General features: G+C 54.3%; 1 protein-coding gene across 1 annotated transcript in view; it reads right to left on the minus strand.

Moving 5' to 3' along the window:
* Positions 1–15,116, minus strand: part of PLXNA1 (plexin A1) — a 200,691-nt gene that overhangs the window by 76,627 nt on the left and 108,948 nt on the right. The window contains exon 6 of the mRNA XM_084989665.1: positions 6,828–6,898. Coding sequence (XP_084845791.1) covers positions 6,828–6,898 — 71 coding nt within the window. The remainder of the gene's footprint in view (positions 1–6,827; positions 6,899–15,116) is intronic.

The raw sequence follows: 15,116 nt of genomic DNA on the forward strand, positions 1-15,116 counted from the left end.
AGTCACATCCTGAATGCCCAGAACTGCCCAGGAGGCTGTTTCCATCTTGAGTGCATCCTTCCAGACTTGTCTACATGTACGGAAACCACGGAGCAGAGAGAGGGCAGCATGGGTGCTGGCGCACAGCTGAGCCACGATGCACTCACCCCCCCACCCCCCTGCAAGGAGATGTCCTGTGGATTTTTGGAGCCAACATGCAGAACTCGGGAGTCCCCTTCTAGTCGCCGTTTGCTATTCCAGAGTCAGATGGCTCACGCTGGCCCCCACCTCCCTGCACAGCTGGTGAGGCTGCGCTGCCCCCTCCCAGGGCACCCACGCATATGTGGGGTTCTCCAGGGTATGGCCCCAGGTGGGGGCCCGGGGCCCAGGGGCCTTCCCTCTCTGTGGAGCGAGTCAGAGTCACTCTGCACCTCGGACTGGGCCCTCCTTCACCTACTGCACTCCAGTCTTTCTAACTCCAACTCACTCTTGTTTATTGAGTGCTTATTATGTGCTTAAAAAAAAAAGAACTCATGATGCCCTTGAAAATACCTTCAGGAGCAAGAGAAGTGTATCTCAGAGCAGTTCTGCCACGTGATGCAGTGCCCGCCAGGTGGCACTCCCCCCTGCTGAACCTCAAAGTCTGGCCCACATGGCCCCACTACTGCTGCAGGGCCTCCCTCGAGGGAAGCGGTGCCTAAACAGTTCATCATCTCTTTTGACATCCCTCCCCCAGTGTCCACAGAACAGGCAGAAGCTCATGGGCCCACCTGGCATAGCTCAGTCCTGGATGGGCTGGACAGGGGGGATGCAGAGAATGCTGGTGCATGGCACTGACCCCTGGGAGGACAGACAGTGAGCAGAAGATACTGAGGTTGGTTTTGAAAAGTGAGCATTGGAGTGGCTTAGTGGTTAACGAATCCGACTAGGAACCATGAGGTTGCAGGTTCGATCCCTGCCCTTATTCAGTGGGTTAAGGACCTGGCGTTGCCGTGAGCTGTGGTGTAGGTTGCAGACGCGGCTCGGATCCCGCGTTGCTGTGGCTCTGGCGTAGGCCGGCAGCTACAGCTCCAATTCGACCCCTAGCCTGGGAACCTCCATATGCTGCAGGAGCGGCTCAAGAAAGAGGCAAAAAGACAAAAAAAAAAAAAAAAAAAAAAAAAAGGTGAGCATGATCTGTAAGAAAAACATAGGGAAGAGTGTTCCAGGCAAATGGGCCATACAAGATAAAAACTCCACAGTCTCCATGTTCTCAAGTTGGAACTGAGCAGAGTCTCAGATTGGAAACTGGGCTGAGTGGGGGTGGCGAGTAGGTTTCCCCTCAAATGCCAGTTCAAGGAGGAAGCTGGCCCCAGTGGCCAGGGTGAGGCATGGAGTCCTAGGGTCAGCGTCTGCCAGGGAGCAAGAGGGGTAGAGGCAAGCAGCAGCCCCACCACCTCACTTTTGCCTGGGAGCCCCCTGTCCCCCACGCCCGGCAACTCCCCACCCGGACCTCTGCCCCACGGACCTGCTCCCCTCCCCCCAACAGCTGTGCTTCTCCTGCTGCAAAGGCAGGAATCTGCTCACACTGGTGTACACTGGAACTGTGCTAGGTGGGGCAATAAGCCACACAGGGCTTGCATCTGGAAAGAACCACAGACACACACAGACACACAGACACAGACACAGACACACACACACACACACACACACACACACACACACACGGCTGAAATGGGCAGAGCAGCCACTCAGCTCACCCACACATAGGCAACTCCCTGCTGACATCTGTGAGAGGGGACACCTCAACACAGGGGAAAAGGCCATCTCTGGACACCACTGGACCTGAACTGGACCCCTGGCAGCCCCACTGTGTGTCCAGAGGAGCCTTCAGGGAGGCCCAACAGAAACAGGGGTGCTGGCCTATTTCCCCATCCAGGGGCAAGCATCTCTTATGAGGGACACTGAACCATGCAGGTCCCAGCACAGCAGCTGCACTGGGTGACGGCCAGTTGGTCACCTGTTTCCTTAAAGAAACAGATTACCTGCATTTTGATTTGGCAAAGGAATTCTTAAATGGGCTTTGACTTTTAACCTCTCAAAGAGCCAGCTGTACCAGTTTAAACCACACGTTTGGGTAAATTCCTAAAGAGAAAACGCTTTTTTACATGGGTTGGTAAGGAAGTGAGAGAGAAAAACATGCTTTGAACTTAGGCTAATGTGAGTGCCATCTGGGCTATAGACCACTTAGGTTCAAACACACAACCACTGTCTTAATAGGTGATCAGTGCTCTGTCACGAAGTTCCTAATACACGCAAAACAGGGCTCACGGGAGCCCAGCCCCAGGTGAGGCAGGCCCGGCCGGCACATCCTTGCTCACCAGCCCCTCTAGTCACGGTCCTTGGCACACAATGACTCAGTTCCAGGAAACGGTCAATTGTTCTCACCTCTTTGAAGTCTGCTCTCCGTGGGGCCAGGGCCATACACATTTCCTGACAGGGAGGCTCAGAACGAACCCCCAGGGAAGAGGACACAGGCTGTCATCAAAAGAGGAGTGACGAGAAGGCAGGACGTCCCCAGGGCCTTATTCTCTTCCTTCAGGGAATCTAAGCGATTCTGCCTTCTGCTCAGCTGTGAGGCAGCAGGTGCGTGTGTGTGTGCATGTGTGCATCTGCGCACATGGGTGTGTACCTACCCTGCCAACTCCTGCCCCAACAACAGGACTCGCCCAAAACAAGAACCCAAGCTCTGGATGTCAGCCTCACCACCTATGTTTCTCCTCAGGTACAAGGCAGAGCTCACTGACCTTCAGGGGTCTCCAGGCCCTATGAACACCCTGGGCTTGGCAGCCTCCAGAAAGCTTGGCAGGCTCATGTTAGGAGGGTCATCCATCCACCAGTGTCTGAAGCTGCCAAGGCCTGGTGTCTGAGCACCTTCCCTCGACCTGCTTGAAGTGAAGCCAGGAATCCCAGGAACAGGGATTCCTGCTGGAACAGCTGCATTATCCTCTGAGAAAAACCTTTACGAGATGGATTTAAAAATCCATTTGAAGGCTTCTGAGGACAAGGCAAAGTAGGACTCAAGGGCCAAGGTTATGACGAGAAGAAAACGTAGAAGTGAGTGTTCATTCCTGAAGCCACGCTCCCCTGTCCCCCAGAGTTTTTGCCAATACGTGGTCCTGGGCAAACAACTTCTGCTAAAAGGCAGAGAAGCCAGCAGGGCTTCTGGAAATCTCTCAGGAGATTTCTAACAAGAGATACAACACTGCGTATGGCAGCTGGGCAGGCAGCTGGAATTGAAAGATCAGGACTCCAGGGAGAAGGGAGTTAAAACTTAGTGAGCCAAACTCAGTGCTTTTTCCTCTTTTAAAGCATTCTTCAGATCCTTGAGCTCAAGAAGCCTCAATTCAAGGAACTAAGAACCTAAGTAAAAAGCCACTAAAAGGCAGAGTGGAATTTTCAGGGGATTCAAAGAGTTAAGGAAGCGAAAAAAGGGTTTCAGAACTCACCAAGAAAGAAGAGCCCAGGACAGGTCAGAGATGGCCCGAGCCCCACCCAAACTGCAGGCAGGGCACAGTCAGCTCAGTCTGTCAGGGTTATGGTGAACCGCCCTCCTGCAACACCATCAATGAAGAGGGCAAGTGCCTCTGGGAGAGCCTCTGACTTTCGCTACAATGTCTGGCGTTTGATCAAGAACTACCAGGCACACAAAGAAATAGGACAAAGAGAAAAAACAGACAATAGAAGCAGACCTACAGATGACTTCAAAATAATTATAATTAATATGTTCAAGAATTTAGATGGCAAAAATCAGAATCTCAGCAGAATCTAGGACAGAATTGAAAGAAATGCAATAATTAAACTCAGAATTCAATAAACAGAGGTTTACAGCAGGTGACACATTAAAGAGAGGATTAGTGAAGTGAAAAGACAATGAGAAGACATGTGGGTTACAGCACAGAGATGAAGAAACAGTGACAATCCCCCCCCCCCAAAAAAAGAGCATGGAGACATATGGGACACAGAAAGACATGTAGCTGAAATTCCTGAGAGAATGTAAGATAAGATGGGCAGGTAGCATTTTATTTGGAGATGAAATGGCTAAAAAATTTCTAAAGCTAACAAAAGGATGTCAAACCCCAAGGCATGAACTCAAAGCAGGAAAAAAGAAAGAAAATATAAATTTGGGCACACCAGAGTAAAACCAGACAGAGAAAATCTGAAAATCAGAGAAAAAAGGAAACTACCACAAAAGTGTGACAATACCAACAATGCTGACTTCTCCAGGTAAAAACAGGTATCATATGAGAGGGCTATGTGAACAAGCCCAAGGACAGGTATCGTGGAATGTGAGGACTATATGGAAAATACAAAGGAAAGGATTGCTATATTCTTTCAAACTGCAGGTGAAGACATTTCCAGATAACTGAAAATAGATCTGTAACTAGCAAACCACGCTAAAAGGAACACTAAAGAAGCTCTTCAGTGAGAAGGAAGCAATCCCAGAAAGAACCCATAAACCCATGTGGTGGTCATCTTGGAGACCAACCAGGTCAGCAACGTAGTCTGAGGGACAGACACACAACAGACACAGGAGTGCAACACCACTGCTCTGAATGCGCAGAACCCATCTCCCCACTGGGCTGGAAAGGACCGCAAGGGTTTTCTCTAACTGAAGAACAAAACCAGAAGCTAATGATTCAGAAGGTAGCTGGAAAATTAGTTTGGAAATTACACAATATATTTTGAAATAACCTATAAGTCAAAGAAGAAATCAAAAGAAATTTGTTTTTCGGCTTTTTTTGTTTTTGTCTTTTTGCCTTTTCTAGGGCCACTCCCACGGCGTATGGAGGCTCCCAGGCTAGGGGTCTAATCGCAAGCTGTAGCCACTGGCCTATGCCAGAGACACAGCAACGCCAAATCCAAGCCGCGTCTGTGACGTACACCACAGGTCACGGCAACGCCGGGTCCTTAACCCACTGAGCAAGGGCAGGGACTGAACCTGCAACCTCATGGTTCCTAGTCGGAGTCATTAACCACTGAGTCATGACAGGAACTCCAAAATTTGAACTGAATTTTATATCAAAAGCTGTAGGGTAGCTAATGCTATGTTTATGGAGAAACTGCTACCCTGAATGAGTATATTAGGAAAGAAAGAAGCTGAAATGATATTTCACTGCTTTTAGGATGCAAGTAAAATCTCTAACTCCACCAGAGTCTTTGTGGTCTGGCCACTTCTCACTTGCTCGCTCCGGCCACACCACCCAAGCAGCAGGTCAATTCCTTGAATAGGCCATCACTTCTTGTCCAGGGCCTTTGCACCTGCTCATCCCTGCCCCTACAACGCCCACCCAGGTCTGGGTCAGAGCCTCAGAGTGTGCTTCTTTACTCACAGTCTTTCACAGCTCATGACTGTAATCAGCCAATGTTTGGGCAATTGTTTTTTGTGTAATTAACATTAAAGTGTGGTTTGTCACCCTCCAAATGCTGTGCCTTGATGGCAGAAAAGGAAGCTGTTCTGTTTGTTGTCACCAGGACAGTGCCTGGTAGATGCAGGTGCTCTGTGTCAGTGTGTGAAAACACATGGGCAACTGGTCAACCACCAAAGATGCGCCACGTCTTGAAAGTAAACTCTCCAATATGACTGCTGTCAGTGGCTGCAGCTCTTTCTGCAGCACCTGCGACACTGACAATCATCTTCAAGTCAAGAACTCTCCCTACCGAGGACTCTGTCCTTGCCCCAGGGTTTAAGCTAAACAGTTTCTAACTCTGCTTCCCCTTTGCTCCACTTGGGAAAAGACAACTCTCTTAGTAAACTCAATTTACGTATTAAATCTGATCCATGCTACACCAAGCTAGGTGTGATAAAGGTGGTGATTAAATAAATAACCACCACTGTTAATGACACTTACACGAGTACCGGCAGCAGCTTCTGATGTCCTGGGTCCACTTTCCCCGTGGACATTACTCACAGACAAGGAAATTCCAAGGCCAAGTGAGGTGCCAAGTGCACAGAGCCAGTGAGACACACAACTGAGGTCCCTGACTCCATCCTGCCACCTGCCTACATCTAGTGGGGCCTCACAGATGGTAAAAGCACCAAGACAAATAGCAAGTCCCTGAAGCTGAGCTCAGCTTGGCCCCGGCCTGCACATCCAGGTGTGACTGTGGACAGGTAAGGGAGAGGCCCACCTCTCTAGCCTCTGTTCTCAGTCTGCGAAGCAGAACACCCAACAGTAAATGAGGGCAGTTGGAACAGTCCATCCTCGGGGTTAACCTGCACCCCCTGGGAGGTGGGAGAGTCCTCCCCCTGAGGCTGCCACCACTCCAGGACTCACCAGCAGGACAGAGTTCTCCTCCCCACACCCATTCTTCAGGCGGTTCTACCACGACCCGTACCATTTCCCTAGCACCCAGGCGCCCTGTGCACCAGGTCTGGGCTGAGTGTGCCCCTCCTGGCTGCCCACATAGCTTTCACCATCACCCTGTCCCACAAACCTCCCTGTCGCCTTTCCTCCAGGCAGATCCAGCCCCCTTTGCACTGTGGCTGATTTCCTGGGGAGTCACCCCATTCAGCCTTGGGAGCAGGGTGTGGAGCCCGCTGATTTATGAGGGTCTTCAGGTCCCCAGAGACATATGCACACAGAGGACCCAGCTCACAGGACACGGCCTAGAGTGGCTCTGCCCTGAGCCCTGGCCATGGTGGCACAGGGCGGGTCTGTTCCTGGCCAACTACAGGTGGCTGGGGCGGCTGGGACCCAGGGGAGCCACCACATGGTCATCTGTGCTCCCCCAGAAGCTTGGAATCAGGCTGCGGTGGTGGGAGTTCTCACAAACACAGGCTAAGCCCAGGGAGGGGGAGGCCTTACTTGATCGTGCCCTCCACTTTTGAGGCTGCCTCGTGGAACTGCTGTGAAGACAGTCTGTATGTCTCCATGTTCTACAAAGAGAAAACAGAACTTGTTACCAGACGGGCAGGAAACTCCTCTCCGGCGCCCCCCACACCCCCCAGGCAAGCCTTCAGAATCCACAGATGCTAATTTCCCACTAGTATCCAAGGAGGGTGCAGCTCCCGGTGGACCAGCCACAGTGGCAGGATGCTGAGAAGCCTCGGCAGGATGCTGAGAAGGACACGTGGGCCCCCTGCTTCAGGGACTGCACCCCAGCCATGAGCAAGGTCCAGCATCCCCCCCACCTGGTAAACAAAGTGGGCACACAGCCACACCCACGATTGGTTAACGCGCCTCTGCAGCTGCTTTCACCTACAATGGTATCCCCAGAGTCTGTGGCCCACACAGCCTAAGATATTGCCATTTTTAAAGAAAAGGTCTGCTGAGCCTCCATCTGGCACAACCCCATTTCATAGGTGGACTCCTGCTTAGAGATGTGAAGCAACTTGTCCAAGGTCACACAGCAGACAGCAGGGCCAGGACCCCATCCTCACTAGCACTGCAGGGCAGTCCCAGAGGCCCACACCTCCTACCTTCCAAGGTCACCCCGTGTGTGCAGAGGGCTGGGGCAGTGTGGGGATGGCAGGAGGATGGAGCTGGGCTAGAGTCCTGGGAAAGGCACCACCCCCCTGCTTAGTCACTTCACCTTTGTGCCCCAAGGCGAGTGGCTCCAGGTCACCCAAGCCCAGCACCCAGCACACAGCACTCCACATCCTCTGATGAGGCCAATATGAACACAGTTGCCCTCCCGACACAAGCTCCTGGCAGGGCCCTGGGAGGCTCACAAGCAGACCCACAGTAGAGGACGCAGTCTCAAGAAGGAAACTACCCAGAGGAAGCCTGGTGGTGCCCATCTCCCATGCCCCGTGGGGCTTCCTGCACCTCCCATAGCTGTTCTACAGATGGCAAATGCAGGCCTCTGGTGTCAGATACTCCCATGGCACAGGCCAGTCATCCCTGCAAGCACCCACGAGACAGGTGAGAGACCCCCCCAGTCACAGAGACCCCTGTGCTCACCCAGAAAAGGTGACAAGTGTCCAAATCAGAGCCATCCTGGGCAACTGTGTACCCAACAGACCCTGTCATCTGTCTGCAAGGAAGGTAACCAAGGCAGGGCAGGGAGCACCTCCCTGAAGTACTCGCAAGGCATCGAAGGCGAAACATAAACTGGGGAGGTCAGGCCCTCAGCCCTATCCTGGTATCACAGCCTCCTGGGAGAGCCACTGGGAAGGCCATGGAAGAGTGTTCTGATGGCAGCTGGGCCCATCAGGGGCAGGAATTCTGTTCTGGGCTGCCCTGGAATGAATCCACTGCAGCCCCCACCCCCAGCCTCTCCCCAGCACAGCTGCTCACCTCTGACCCAGGGAGACAGCTGACACCCCTATGATGGCAGCGGGAACTGCAGATACCAGCACAAGAGGTGTGGAATAAATACCACCTCCCTACTGGCCAGGCTGCGCCAGCCCCATGGATGTGCTGACTCCAGGCCACCCAGTCCATCTCTCTAGGGCCCTTATGCTCCAGCCAGGAGATTCCAAGTCCATCTCAGCACTGCTGCCTGGGGAGGCAGTCAGGAGGTCCTCAACGGGCCCACACATAACTCTCTTCCACACATGCTGTCTGTTCTGGGGGTCACATCTTCCCTTAAGCACTGTCTTCTAGCCGGCGGGCACCAGAGGGGCAGCTCCCAGGACAGCCACGCACTCACGTGACCTGGCACCACTGAAGCCACCAGCCCTATTGTTCCCTCCTGGCACCATGTCCCTTTCCAGGGGAGCACCCACAGCCCAGATGGGACTCTGACCCTGCACCTCCTCATACTCAGCCTGGGTGAACTCAGTCAGCAGCCAAGTCAACTGTGACCTCAGCCCGAGTGTAGTCAGCTAGGTCTGTCACAGGACATGCTGCAGGCCAGTTGGTTTGTCACAGGAAGTGCCTGCAGGCCAAGAAGTGGCTGTGATAACCCCAACGCAGCTTCCTCTATTGTCTCAGGTTGACTCAGGGAAAAGCCCTTCTTGCCATCTAGTCTGCTAAGCAGGACTGAACCCCAGTGCCCCCAATGCCCCCAATGCCAGTGCCCCCACCGCTGCCACCACAGGGAGGTGGGTGTGGGCCATGGGAAGGAGCAGCTCCTGTGTCCCCAGGCCCTCCCAGCATTCTGGAGGGCCCTGAGCCCTCAGTCAGTAAGAGCAAGGCCTCTGTAGCCTCCATGGGGATGGTGGTAGGGCTTCTGGAAGGACAGGGGACCGCCCACCCTCACGCCAAGACCTGCTAAGTACTGGGTCCCAACCGCAGCCTGTGAGACTGCACCCTGGTGGTAGTAAGGGGGCTGAACTAGGCTTTACCTTCAAGGGAAGGTGGTGGCTGTGCAGACACAGCGCCGCCCCAGTCCCTGCCCTGTGCTTACTGGCACCAGCAATTTCAGATTCAGACCCAATTCCGGGGCCCTCCCCCCATGACAGCCGTCCCTCCTGCCCCTTCAGCTGTTCCCCGTGAGCTGAAGCCAGAAGACCTGATCTCTGTTAATTAAAGCTGCCATTAAACATTAACTACATGAGGAAGAAGAGGGGAGTGCCGTCTCTGTGGGGTTCAGCAGTCACTGGTTTCTTCAATCACTTCCCAAGCAGTTTCCAGATCTCAGCCTGTCTGATTTCTCCAAGGGTCTGGAGTCTCCAGATGAGAAGGGAGCGCGGGTGAGGGATGGAGACTGAGAAGGGGGGCCAGGTCAGGCCGCCCCCACTGCAGCCAGGATGGGCCTCAGGCAGAGCCCAGTCTGACAGCCTGGAGGGAGACGCGTTCAGGCTTGGCACCCTAGTAGCAAGCACTGGGCACCCCAGGACAGTCTGTGCCGCATTTGTGTCTGGCAGGAAAGACAGGACTAAGGTGTACAAGCATCCAGGATCGGGCAAGAGGTCACCACACAGTGAGGAATAGGTGTGAATCGAGGGCGGCTCTGGAGCTGGGTCGGTGCCTGCCTCCCTGGCTTCTCTGTGGAAATAGCTGGAGGCCCACTGAGACAGTGCATGTAAAATGCTCAGCGCAAGCCTCGTACAGAGCAAACAATAAATGTTTTAAGAACTTAACACCCGAATGCATGTCAGCCAAGAAAGAGATTTGGATGAGAGCTGGGGAAATGCAAAGAGAGGAGGTAAGCTCACCCCATATGTCCCCAGGGCTGCTGGTGGTGCTGGGCACAGAGTGGGCCCACCAGGAGTGCTGAGAAAAGAGGCTCAGGATTGGGATGTGGTCCTGCCTGGAGCTGGGAGACCAGGCAGGGAACACGGAGCAGAAGGGTCTGGCTCAGGGCCTGCAGGGGCCACGTGAGGATCAGGAACTTGGACCTTCCCCCAGTGAGAGCATTTCACTAACTCTTGGGAGAGTTCCTGGCTCTGCCTCATGGCCACAAGCACTGTATCACTGAGTAGGGACATGGGGTTCAGTGGGACCCCCAGGCCAGGTGTTGTGGCCAGATCAGCCAACGGACTGGCCCTTCAGGCCCAGAGTGATGCTCCCTCTCCAGATGGGCAAAGGATGCAAAGATGGGACCCAAAGCCTGTCTATCAGCTGTGCTCGCTGCCCCCAGCAAGGCCTACAACACACTGAGGGCCACTGGGGCCAGGCTCACAGCAGATGCGTGGTTATGTATAGATGAATGTGAAGGCTGGGACTCCAGATGCCCAGAGCAGGGAGAGTTCCAGCAAAATCAGTGCAGCTGCAGGGGCTGGGGCTCAAGGAATCCCAGCGTCTGCAGGGAGCAGAGTGAGAAGTGGAGACCTGGGACCCCGCCACTGGGAGACCTGAGAAACTCAGCACCTAATTACCAAATGCTCTCCAGGCTCCAGCAACGCAAGGGCATTTGGAGAATCTGACATGAAATAATAAAAACAGGAGTTCCCATCGTGGCGCAGTGGTTAACGAACCCGACTAGGAACCATGAGGTTGCGGGTTCGGTCCCTGCCCTTGCTCAGTGGGTTAACGATCCAGCATTGCCATGAGCTGTGGTGTGGGTCACAGACGTGGCTCGGATCCCATGTTGCTGTGGCTCTGGCGTAGGCCGGTGGCTACAGCTCCGATTCAACCCCTAGCCTGGGAACCTCCATATGCCTCGGGAGCGGCCCAAGAAATGGCAAAAAGACAAAAAAAAAAAAAAAAAAAAAAAAAAGAAATAATAAAAACACAAAGAAGAAAAACATATCTTTTGTAAAAAGTCCAAAGAGTCAACACAAAAATTTTAAATCCTTGGATGTGAAGTCAGTGACAGATGGAAATTAAGTTTTGTTGAGGGGCTGAACAGCTGGTTCTCCGATCTTCATGAAGCCAGGTCAAAGACTTTGCCTTTCCCCCCGCTGGGTGCCAGCCCCTTCCCCAGACACTCCTGACACCAGACCCCACCTCCACCACAGCTCCCCCTCATCCCCCAGCACTATCCTATCAGCTACTGCTACTGCTAAAAATGACCAGATGAAGCTAACCCATTATGCCCCACTTTGCTATCAGCTGAGAGGACCCTCTTTTCCAGACCTGCTCTGGCACTTGCCCAGGCTGGGGGCAGAGACCACACTCGTTCCTCCACTGCTTGCCCTTGGCAATGTCCACCTGGAATCCCTCAGTTCCTTCTTTCCACAGCTTGGGATGCTGCCTCCAGCCCCCATGGTCCCACCTGTGATGCTCTTTCCACACCACCCACCACCTCACATTCCTGCCCTCTAATCCATTGACCATTCTCCTGTCCTGACTTCGGCTCCCTTCCTCATCCCTGTCTGGCCCTCCCTGGGTCCTGCTTCCTTCCACTGGGCAGGCTCTGCTTCCAGCCCCTCCCATCACATCCTGGCACCCTCAGTTCTCACCCATACACCATTGGCACTGTGTTCAGACTCCAAGCCTGAATAATCCAAACCACCTGCCATGGCTGCCCCTGAGCCCAGAAGACCCACCAGGAACTCAGGCTCCAACCTCAGGTGAACCTCCCTCACAGCTTCTAATTCCTGAAATCCCAGGTCTGCTGCCCTGGCCATTCATTCTCCAGGACTGCTGCTTCCCAGCCCTAAGTCCCTGCAGTAGGCAGATGACCGCTTCTCGACCTCGGTGAACACAGAGGCTGTGGCTGGACATGAGCACAGGCATCTCCGCCGGGGCCAGGGTGCTTTTGCCCGCCCCACAGGCCCTGGGTCCCATGGCAGCTTCAGGTTGTCTTTGGGGCTCTGAGGAGGCCATGAGCAGCAGGCCAGGGCTCCTTTGTTTCTTCCCATTTGTGAGTGCCTACTGTTTACAGCAGCAAACAAGAGTGCTGCCGTGCTGGCCTTCGCAGAGCTAGCAGCCTGCTTACGGAAAAATAATTCAGGAACCAGTGTCAAAACTACACAGCAGGGGTAGCCAAGGGGAGGGGGGCTGGTAGCACCAGGAAGGCCACTGTGTGGGGCAAAGGATGTGAGGAAGGAAACAATATTGACGGAGGCTCCAGCTGGGACCACCCTAGTGTGTTCTTGGAGAAGCATGAGCATGTCTGGAACTGGCCAAGGTCTTGGCAGAGCCCTTTAGAGGGTCTGGTCAGGGGACAATATGGTCTGATGTCCATTCTGGAGGGATCACTAGCTGCAGCACAGCAAAGAGGCTACGGGAGACCGGGGGGCCTGGGTGAGGGCTGCTGGGTCATCTGAAGTGGAGAGCAAGGAGAATCAGATTGCTGGGGACGGCAGGAAACACACCGTGAGGGTCCGGAGGCCGGGACCAGGGGCCAGCTGGGGTCTATGCATGGATTGTGTGGTTTTGGTACATCAACTACTAGAGTCTTAGTTGAAAACAGATTCCCATGGGGCCTTATCAGAGCTCTGACCACCAGTGATTCCCTCTCTTCTTCTGTCAGACTCTGTGTCCAGAACCGGCCCTCACACAGCAGCTCTGGTTCCCTCATTCCTGCCCTGTCCTGGGCAGTCAGGGTGTTTTTCCTCCTGGGCCCCCATCATGATGGAGCCAAATGCAGTACCTCTGCCCCCATGGCCCCAGCTCCCAAACCCTCTCCTTTGTTCCGTCTTCACTGTCCACACACCACACTCTCCCCAGGCTGCTGTCTCCCCATGCGGCTCTGCAGCCTCGTCATCCATGACCCTGGTGCCCCGGCAGGCAGGCTCTGCACTTCACCTGCAGGGGCATGACCTACGAGGCTCCAGCTGTCCCTGCATCGTCCCCTCTGCCAGCTCCCCCCCACCCACCTGGGAAACTGATTCAAGCTGTGACTCCCAAAAACAGCGTCCTCTCCCTGGGCAGTGTCACTGCTCTGCCATCTACCTCTTGGTTCTCTGCGCCCACCCCACCCCCCTGGAGCCTCCAGGGCCTGCCCCCGCCCCACCCCCCAGCCCCTGACCTGGGCTGCAAGCTGCAGGTTAGCTGTCTGACCTGGACAACAGACAGGACAGCCCTAGCTCACTGGGACCACACATCTCAGACTGGCTCTGCTCCCTGTTTTTGAGAGCGCTGCTGCATCACCTCCAGCTCAAGGCAGCCAAGAGCTCTGCCTGGGAGGCTTCTGGTCCCTGGCTTAGCCTCCTGGAGCCAGCCTCCTCCCCTCCTCCCGGCCAGCACCCCTCACTGGCTGGGCATGCCTCCATGTCCTGTTTCCTAACACCTGACTGGCCACTACCTGAACCTTGTTAAGGTGTGAACTGCCCATTAGGGTGTGTGATGTTGGCTTTAGGTGAGACCTTGGGCAAGTATTTGCATTTGTGAAAAGTCAGGAAGATACCCACCCGACTCCTATCCATCACTTCCTGCTGGGTCACGTCCGGGAGCCAAGGCTTGGAGTCAGCTCTCAGACCCGGGGTATCCTGCAGGCCTGGGTGGGCCTCCTCACACGTCAGCATGCTGCTGTGTGTGGTGGGGTTACCATTCTCCCCTCGCAAGGAAGCGAAAAAAAGAGTCTTGGGAGTCTACACGTGATAGATATACACAGACACACACTGCACAGCACGAAGTCCATGTAACACGGGGTCCACTCGTCCTGACTACACGGGACACTTCACCCTGGGCCAGTGCTGACCATCACCTGAGAGGTGCTTTTCACAGAAGTGTGACTGGGTTAGAAGACCCGCCTCTGTGAGTTCCTGGGCCCTGGGCTGGGAAGGACTGAGGCTGCCCCCAAGGCCATAGGCCTGCAGCCCCGGGTTTCCTAGGAGGCCACTGACCCTCAAGACTACAGGGCTGGCAGACTGCACAGCCTTCACCAGCAGGCTGTATGCCCTGTGACGCGGGCCCACTTGGGATCAAGGTCTGAGGGCATTGCTCAGAGGACAGAGGACAGGGCCAACTCGGCGATGGTAGAAGGTAGCCAGGCCACTGGGCGGCATAAATGCTCTCACACAAAAGCTGGCAGCCAGCTAGGCCTTGTGTGCTAGTTGGTGGGTTTTTACATTTGCAAAAACATATTTGGCTAAATGAATATTTAAATAGTTTGAAAACAAAATGCAGAGCACAGTAGAAAAGAAAAAGAAATTTAAAAAATCAAAAGACATGAATTTTAACTCTATCTTTGTGACTTACTGGTAGAGCGATCCTAAGTAAAATCAGTCTCACTCAGCTGTATCAGCTGTGACTCCCTGATTCTCTGCAACAAAGGGCCAGAGAGTAAAAGTCTGATGATTGCTTGGTGCTGGGACTCCTCGGTGGAGGGAATGCCAGTCTGATGGTGACCTAAGAGCACAGAGGCATTCAGGTGTCCTCTCTCAAGTGCTGTTCAGGGAAGCTCTGAGTCCACAGCCTAGGGGTCCTCAGCATCAAGGCTCTGCCCTGTGACCCGAGGACCTCTGGGCAGCAGCTACAGGCTCGATGCACTGTTTCCAGAACCTTGTTCCCTGGAGCTGAAAGTCTCACCTGCACCTGCTCAGGCCAAGGCATGTGGCACAGGTGGCCCAGCCAGTAAAAGGCAGGGTCAGGGATGTGTGACACCTGGGGAGCACAGGTGTGCAGATCCAGGGCCCTTCCTCAGATCCTGGTACCCTGGGCTAGGTCCTGCTACCTCAGCTCTATTGTCCTCCTCTGTCCCCAAGTTCTCACACCTGGAAACTCCACTGGCAGCCCTGCAGGCACATGACTGCTGGGTGGCCCGGGGTGGGGGTCCAGGCGTCGGGATTTTAAAGACATTCCCAGGGTTCCCACGAGTACCCAAGGTGGGGCTCTCTGTCCCAGGTCAGGGAAACCCTGAGGTGAAGCCCTGCT

Source organism: Sus scrofa, chromosome 13, assembly GCF_054392235.1.
Source record: "Sus scrofa isolate SSC_HxYL_T2T_F1_AM1 chromosome 13, Sscrofa_HxYL_maternal_Yorkshire_Landrace_v2.0, whole genome shotgun sequence".
NCBI classification, from domain to species: Eukaryota; Metazoa; Chordata; class Mammalia; order Artiodactyla; family Suidae; genus Sus; species Sus scrofa.